Below are 8,219 nucleotides of genomic sequence, written 5' to 3'. Positions count from 1 at the left end.
CAACATGCTGGCGGGGCACGCTTTCTTTTTGAGATAGTTTTCTTGAGAATCTCTAATATCAGGCACAACTTTCATTCAAAATTCATTCACAACTTGCAAATAAAGTATCGTTCTAAAAAACAGAATACATCTTCGATTTTAAAAAGCACGTTTTCATTCATTATTTTAATTTTGACGCGTATTCCACCTGCAAATCTACTATCATTTTGATTTCACAAATTGGCACACGAAGCTGCCCACAAGGCGAAATAAATAAAATTTCAAAAAATCATTTAGGTTGCCATTTATAGCTTCACATACTTCCGGAATTATCTTAGCTATAAATGCTTTCGAGAATCTGAAAAATATCGACAACAATCTGAATGACATTCCAGAAGCAAGGCACATCAATGTCGTTTTGAAATTGCACTCTTGCAGGTATAGCATCCCCCATGAGTGTATCTTGGCGTTGTATTCTTGGACCAATCAAATCCAACAGCCCAGCAAACATTAAATCGTATAACTTTGCACATGATAAGTCACATATAATTTCGTATCAAATCACAATCGCATAAAATATCAATCAAAATATCGATCATATATATCTAAAATCGCATAAAATGCAAAAACACGATTTTCCATGTCATCGATGGATTGAGTGGTAAGGTTGTCGTATCAAATCGCATATCAGTCCAAAAAGCATCGCATATCGTTATTTACGGCTTTATATGCGTACAAAATATAGCATATACGTATATCGCCTCCACTTTTGTGTTTATATGCTAGTTATCTGCATCATATATCATACAAATGTGTCTTGGTTGTATGTATATCGCCTCCAATTATAGCTATTCATACGACTTAATGTTTGCTGGGACTGTTTCCACTAATTCAGATGTTTTTTTCAACACTGCTATATACTCTAGAGGATCATCATCGTAGAGTTCCTTCAAGATTTCATTTGTTGCTCCTTTTTCTTGCATCAAATTTCTGGCCCAAATCCTTTTGCCTTTCTGCTTTTTCGGAAAGTATCTTCAGTTCGAAGAAATTCAGCACAATGCTGACGCTGACCGTGTAGTGTGTACTTCGCAATAAAATTGTGCAACTAAATAAAATAAATGCAACTGAAAACCTGAGACGAATACTCGATTTCGATTTCGAAGTCGATTTCGGATCAATCATCTGTCAAATTCGGACCTGATTGCTGTTTCTGACTATTTGATGGACATTTGAGAAATCATCTGGCATCTCTGATAAGCCAATGCTGTAGTATCTAGTTTCTCGTCAGCAGCTCACACTGTGTGAACGGACAAGGCGAGTCAACCAACTTTCACCAACTGTTCACCGGGTCAGTAGCTGCTCAAGTCAGCTACTAGCAACGTATAAATGGGCCTTCAGTTCCAAATTTAGGAGTGAAAATCATTCACGACTAGCTGAGAGAAATAGTCTATATATATATATATATATTTTTTTTATAGAGGTGAGGAACGCTCTACCAGCCTTATCTGGGAAGGGTTAACCCAGACGTCGAGTGGGGATCGCACCCACAAAAACCAAGCCCTCTACTCGTTGCCTTATTCCCCCTGGGACCACATCTAGGCGAATACTTCAGGGGGCGGCTGTGCTCATGCACTCTTCGAGTTTCCAACGCTGACTAGCGTTGTCCTTCCCTTTTTCTCAACATTTTTTCTCTCTATTCGCTTTTCATTCCACTGCGCTTATATCCTCTTCGCAGGCATCCATTTACCCGTCGAGACGTGTACCGATTAGGAATTGCCCTCCAACTTGACGCGCAACCCGTCACAGTCACCCTCGCGGGATTTCTCACCTGTCGAGACGTGCACCGATTAGGAAGCGCCCTCCAACTTGACGCGCGCCCCGTCACAATCACCCTCGCAGGATTTCTCTTCCCAGCGGAGTGCCGATTAGGTAGTGCCCTCCTACATGACGCGCACTCCGTCACAGCTACTCTCGTGGGGTATACACCATTTTGATCACGGCTTCATCCTTCACGGTGTTTCTCCATCCAGGCCACGATCAGGCGTTGCCAGGCAGGCATTTTTGCTGTTCTCCGCGGCAGTATCCGGTTACCTGTCGAGACGTGCACCGATTAGGAAGCGCCCTCCAACTTGACGCGCGCCCCGTCACAGTCACCCTCGCAGGATTTCTCTCCCAGCGGAGCGCCGATTAGGTAGTGCCCTCCAACATGACGCGCACTCCGTCACAGCTACTCTCGTGGGGTATGCACCATTTTGATCATGGTTTCATCCTTGATGCTCGCTCCTTCGAAACGTTCGCAGTGTTTCTCCATCCAGGCCACTATCAGGCGTTGCCAGGCAGGCATTTTTGCTCTTCTCCGTGGCAGTATCCGGTTACCTGTCGAGACGTGCACCGATTAGGAAGCGCCCTCCAACTTGACGCGCGCCCCGTCACAGTCACCCTCGCAGGATTTCTCTTCCCAGCGGAGCGCCGATTAGGTAGTGCCCTCCAACATGACGCGCACTCCGTCACGGCGGCTCTCGGGGGGGACTATCCGGTACTACAGCCGTCTCGATTATTCATCTCTTATGGTCAGGCGTTATCCGCATGCTGGTCGGTCCTCCACTTCCGCTGTAGCTCGGACATGATATGTCTATATATATATATATATATATTTATGAATAAAAGTCGGGACTACGGGGTTTAAGCATTTAAATAATTGAATTCAATGATTTTAATTGATTTTTTCAAAACTTAGAACTGATTCTAGGTATGCTGATTCGAAAGAGGGCATTGCAATTTAAAATTGTTGTAGGTGGCAACATTTTTTTTTTTTTTTTTTATCTTCGCTTATTTTTCGTCGGCCTATTTCCGCCACTTTAGTGCCAATCACCGACATCAGGGAGGCGACTCCACCTGTTCCTACCTATCAGACTCAACAACTCATGAGCCGGGCCAACTTCTTTTACTTCTAGATGGCAACATCATGAATAACATTAAATAAATCATTCGTTTGACATTTGACGTGACGGTGCTGGTGCAAGCATTGACTATATGTGTGAATTGGAAGAGACGTCGACGGAACGTAGACGTTCTTCTCCGTAACGTTCTATGTGAATCGCACATTATTCTTTCAAGCAGTTCTTAGGAAAACATTCACATACACCGGCAACGGCAACTTCGACTTGCCGTTGCTGGTGTATGTGAATGCTTCAATAGGAATTGCATGGAAGAATAAAGTGCGATTCACATACAACATCCACGTCACGTTCACGTTCCGTTCCGTCACGTTGCGTCAATTATTCTTCCAAGCAGTTCTTATGCAAACATTCACATACACCGGCAACGGGAACTTCGACTCGCCGTTGCTGGTGTATGTGAATGCTTCAATAGGAATTCCATGGAAGAATAACTGACGCAACTTGACGTGAAGGAACGTGAACGTGACGTGAATGTTGTATGTGAATCGCGCTTAACACTCCTATACTCGCGCATTGGTCTGTCAGACCGAGAAATCAATAATTCGTTCATTTCTCAGAAAATATCAACACTACGACTTTGCGATTCTCTCTAGCTTCGTTATTCGTCGTTCGTCATCGTTTAGCGTATCGCATGTGTTGGTACAAAGGGGGTCGTGTGCCACTTCTTTAACACTTTCGGTCTGACACACCGACGCGAGTATAGGAGTAACTTTTTAGGACAAGTGCCTTTTTTCATATTCTAGAATATTGTTGAATGAAATGAATAAAATAATGTTAGTAACGTGGAATATTTATTGAATATAATACATAATATCATTACAGGACTATTCTTATTTGATTTCAGTCCCTTTTGTAACTGGATTGAACGGATCCATATATTAACTATTCGTCGTTAGATTCATACGTTCAAAAGCAAAATATATGTTTGACTTTCGTATAGTTATTCGCTAAATATAATGGTCATACATATACACACTTGTGAAAGAATTTCACTTGTGGAAGAATTGTAAACAGTAAACTATAAACAGATCGGTAGCTTATGGTAATTTTTAACAGTTACAGTTTCGGGGATATTTTTTTAATAATGGACAATATCGACAAGAAAACAAGAAAAAGAAAAGCAAGTTCCTAGAAATCCTTTTATATCATCTTTTTATGCCTCATCTAAAAAAGGCATTTATTCTTAGTTTACCGAGAAAACAAAGACAAAGAATGTTAGAAATATGCAAACTTTATATTCCAGAACCTTTATCATCTTGTAATTATCTAGAAGGTTGTTATACATTCTTCTCTTCGATAAAAGACCCGAAAAACACACAACAACTGCATAAAGTGTAAAAAAATATGTTTGTTTCTTACTCCAATGAAACCACAATCGATTGATACGTTTTTATGTTATTTTATAGCTCTTTATACTTCCATGAATTATATTCAGTTGCTTACTTTTAATTAATAACAGTGAAAAATTCGAAATTCGTTATTTGTGTTGGAGTATCAAAAATTACTCTATTTTGAGGAGGCTGAATTAGATGACTATTAAAACATAATAAAGACGAAGAAAACATATTTTTGGAAGTTTTTTCATTCAATCATACCCTCTTCTTGAAATAAATGCCAATAAAGCCTGAAAAATACACAATGGCAACATTGCAGAGAAGTTCAATTTTCGGTCTGTGACACCGTGCGCGAGTATACGTGTTATGATTTTGCACGCGAGTACAGGAAGGTTAAGTATCATGCAAGTGGCAGTATTTAGTGATATAAATTAATAAATCTGGCATCCCTTTTATTATTGTTTACAAATATTGCTATCAAATTCTACTACCAAAGTTGCTCAGATGCATTTTGTTTTGAAATTGTTTAGCATTGATAATCCATAAATTATTTTAATACAATCCCAGATATGCCAGTGTTTAATCTAAGTAATTTTCCCAATGTTTGTCGAATATGTCTAAAGACAGACACAACGGAGTCGATGCTCTCCATAGATGAAAATTTTGTAAATTTTGAATGCAAAATAGTTGATTTTCTAGACGAAATAACATTCCGTGTTTCAGAGGTGAGTAAATATTAGTCTTTTTGAATAAAATTATACTAAATGACTTTACTATATGGTTCATTTCCAGAAAAAGAAGTATTCACTTCCTACGGCTATCTGTAGCCCGTGTTTGGAGAAACTCACAGATTTCATAGCGTACAGAAACAATCTTGTTCTAGCACTTCGTTTCATGGAAGCATTTGTTGATCTGAAGGAATCTAACACGGAATCTATGTCGACTCTTTTTGAACATAACAAACGTGAGCTTCATTCACTGTTCGATAATTTATCCCTTTGTAATAAGACGGAACCTAATCTGGAGGATCTTTTGGCTGAATTTGAGCAATATGAGTTTGCATGCTATGAGGAAGGAATTGATATCAAAAGTGAAGCCATAGATTTAGTTACAGCAAATGAAGATCATACGACTTTTGACGATCGCGATATTATAGAGGATCAAAAATATGTAGATGGCGATGATCATTACACCAACGATACAAAGGAAAATATTCAGGCGGAAATTATTTACGTAAAACCGTTTGATGAAGATGATTCAGCAGGAAAAAATACGGAAAATGATCAAGTTAGGAATAGAAGACAGACTTTGAGGAAAACAAGAGATCTTCCCAAGGAATACAACCGAAAGGCTACTGCAACTAAACGAAGAGGACGACCTCGTGTGCACCCCGATGGCTCGTTTCTGAAGGAGCCCTGGTCCTGCGATAAGTGTAAGTTCAAAACTAAATACCGGATAGCTGTGGACCGACACAAAGCGGTTCATGTGAAAAGGGAAAATCGAACGTATCCATGTTCCGAATGTGAGCAAGTGTTTAGAAGTTATGACGAAATGCGCAGCCATAGTTTGTCACATCCAGAAAATCAGGTAGTGTGCGAGATTTGTGGAACAGCTTTGCGGAACTCGTATTCGCTGAAGGCCCATATGGAACGACATGAGGATTCAAAAAAGTATACATGCGAATATTGTGACTATGCATCCAATACGAAGCTTTCATTGAAAGCACACATGAGTATTCACACGAAAGACAACTGGAATAAAAGATGCGAAGTTTGTGGTGTGATATTCAGAACGTATTTGAATGTGATTTTCCAAACATAATCCCTTGATTGATTGATTCGTTTTATAGGTCAAGCAGGTTGAAAAGACACATGGAAAGCCACAGCAATGAACGTAAGTATGCCTGTGAACAATGTCCGGGACGCTTCAACACAACCAATGCTTTACGAAATCATTACATTCGAGTACATATGGCCATCCGTCACGCCTGCGAGCACTGTGACAAATCATATGATCAGAAAATTGCCCTAAGAGATCACATCGAACGAGTTCATCATGTAAGCAGTTTTGTTGTATTTGTTAAGTGAAATAACTTAAATCATTGGTTTTATTTTTTCAGATTCAGTGTAACTTTGTGTGTGATATTTGCGTAATTACTTATGATAGTCAAGATAAGCTTGAAACACATAAACTGCGTCATGCGAATCCAAAACCATTGGAATGTAACGTCTGCCTATCATTACATCTGAATCAGATAGATTTCGACAAACACATGTGCATAACCTACCGAAATGATTATCAATGCTGCGACAAGGATCTTCGCAATCATTTCCAGTACAATAAGCATATGCTAGTGAAGCATGGTGTTAAAACGAATGTACGTGTGAAACCACCTCCAGGAGTTCTGTTAGGTCAACTTAGGGGAGCGAGAAAGCGGCTTGAGCAATGTCGTAAATGTGATATCGCATTTCCTTCACGGGCACTTAAATTACAACACATGGCAATTTGCAATAAAACACAAATATCACCCGTCGAGACGAACACGGATAATGTATCTGATTATTAAATACAATACAATAATTATAATGACATCGACGCATTGTCGTGGGTATTATCTCAAGTAAAAATGTATGTCTACTGTCATGTCCTAACGAATAAAAAGAGTTCGCAGTCGAGAATTCCTTTAGTCATTTAGTCATCTATTGTGAATTTCTTCAACAAATTCTAGATTGTCGAGATTGAACTGTAGATTATCCAAAAGAACAAGCGTGATATAAATTTCTCAGCTAGCGAGCAGAAGGTGTAGCAAATGGTGACCGGAATAAATCGCCACAGTAAACAACTGCAACAGAAACAACCGCTTAGAAAAAGTGTAGTAGGCTAGAAATATTTGGCGCGGGAAAAACATCATGTGCCTCACATTTCTATTATAAATTTATTCTCTTGTTCTCGTTTTTCGAAATTTATTCTGAGGACAATGTAATGGGGACGAAGTCCCCATTTGGCGAGGATAAGGAATCGAGGCGGCCCATGCCGCCAAGATGACGCAATCCGAGTCCACCGCCGACCCGCCGTCGGAAGCGGCGGTGTCTCGCACGCAAACCTGGGATCCACTGATTGCCCGGTTAGTTTGAAACATAGGATACGATCCTTTAGCAATGTCCGACCGAGCTCTAGCGAGCGTCGGACGGTATACGTCTGCCCGGGGCGTTACGTTTGCCTGGGGCGATACGTTTGCCCGGTTAATTCTTGTTTTGAAATACAATACCGCGCCACAATATTTATAGCCTACTACACATTTTATAAGCGGTGGTTTCTGTTGCAGTCGTTTTCTGTGGCGATTTATTCCGGGAACCGTAGCAAATACACTGTTTTGTGACATATTTTTGTTGCATGAGTTGATTCGTTGTCTGACGCAACGTTGGGGAAAACGTAATGTAAATATATAGGGGATAGGGGAACAGGGGATAAGACGAACAGGTTAAAAAGAACCTCGATTCTATCATTGAACATTTATATTTTGTGAACTGTATTCAATACGACACTGCATTGCAAACGTTTTGTCTCTCTTATGCGTATAAGTTTATCGTTTAAGTATAAGTTTTATGAGGTACTAGTAGCAACTGGTGTAACCACTGGAATTATTGAGAGAATGCAGATTTCCTGACGCTTGAACAGTTCCCCTTACGTATTTGATTTACTGTTTTATATTTTTTTGCAATCTGGAGTAGAGATGAAACGGATATCCAGCAGCTGGGCCATCCGGCCAATACTTGCTATCCGGCCGGATATTAGAAAAAAAAATCTTATTAACATAAGATAAATTATAACACAGTGCCATACGAACATCATTCACACGTAATTAAAAATTAGGTGTGATTACTGAAATGTCAAAAATGTTATTAAAATTGATTTATTATTAACTTATATCAACAACGTTTCATTC

The 8,219-nt window shown here is 39.7% G+C and overlaps 1 protein-coding gene across 1 annotated transcript; it reads left to right on the top strand.

The window, feature by feature from the left end:
• The first annotated feature begins 4,755 nt into the window (after positions 1-4,755).
• Positions 4,756-6,951, top strand: LOC129767610 (zinc finger protein 253-like). Its single transcript, XM_055768658.1, has 4 exons — positions 4,756-4,998; positions 5,066-6,066; positions 6,123-6,330; positions 6,393-6,951. Exons 1-4 carry the CDS (start codon positions 4,843-4,845, stop codon positions 6,837-6,839), a joined length of 1,812 nt encoding a protein of 603 aa, XP_055624633.1. The 5' UTR covers positions 4,756-4,842; the 3' UTR covers positions 6,840-6,951.
• Positions 6,952-8,219: the final 1,268 nt, after the last annotated feature.

This window comes from Toxorhynchites rutilus, chromosome 2 (genome assembly GCF_029784135.1).
Source record: "Toxorhynchites rutilus septentrionalis strain SRP chromosome 2, ASM2978413v1, whole genome shotgun sequence".
Lineage (NCBI taxonomy): Eukaryota > Metazoa > Arthropoda > Insecta > Diptera > Culicidae > Toxorhynchites > Toxorhynchites rutilus.
The sequence above is the reverse complement of the archived record's forward strand: the minus strand, read 5'-3'. Positions and strand labels throughout refer to the sequence as shown.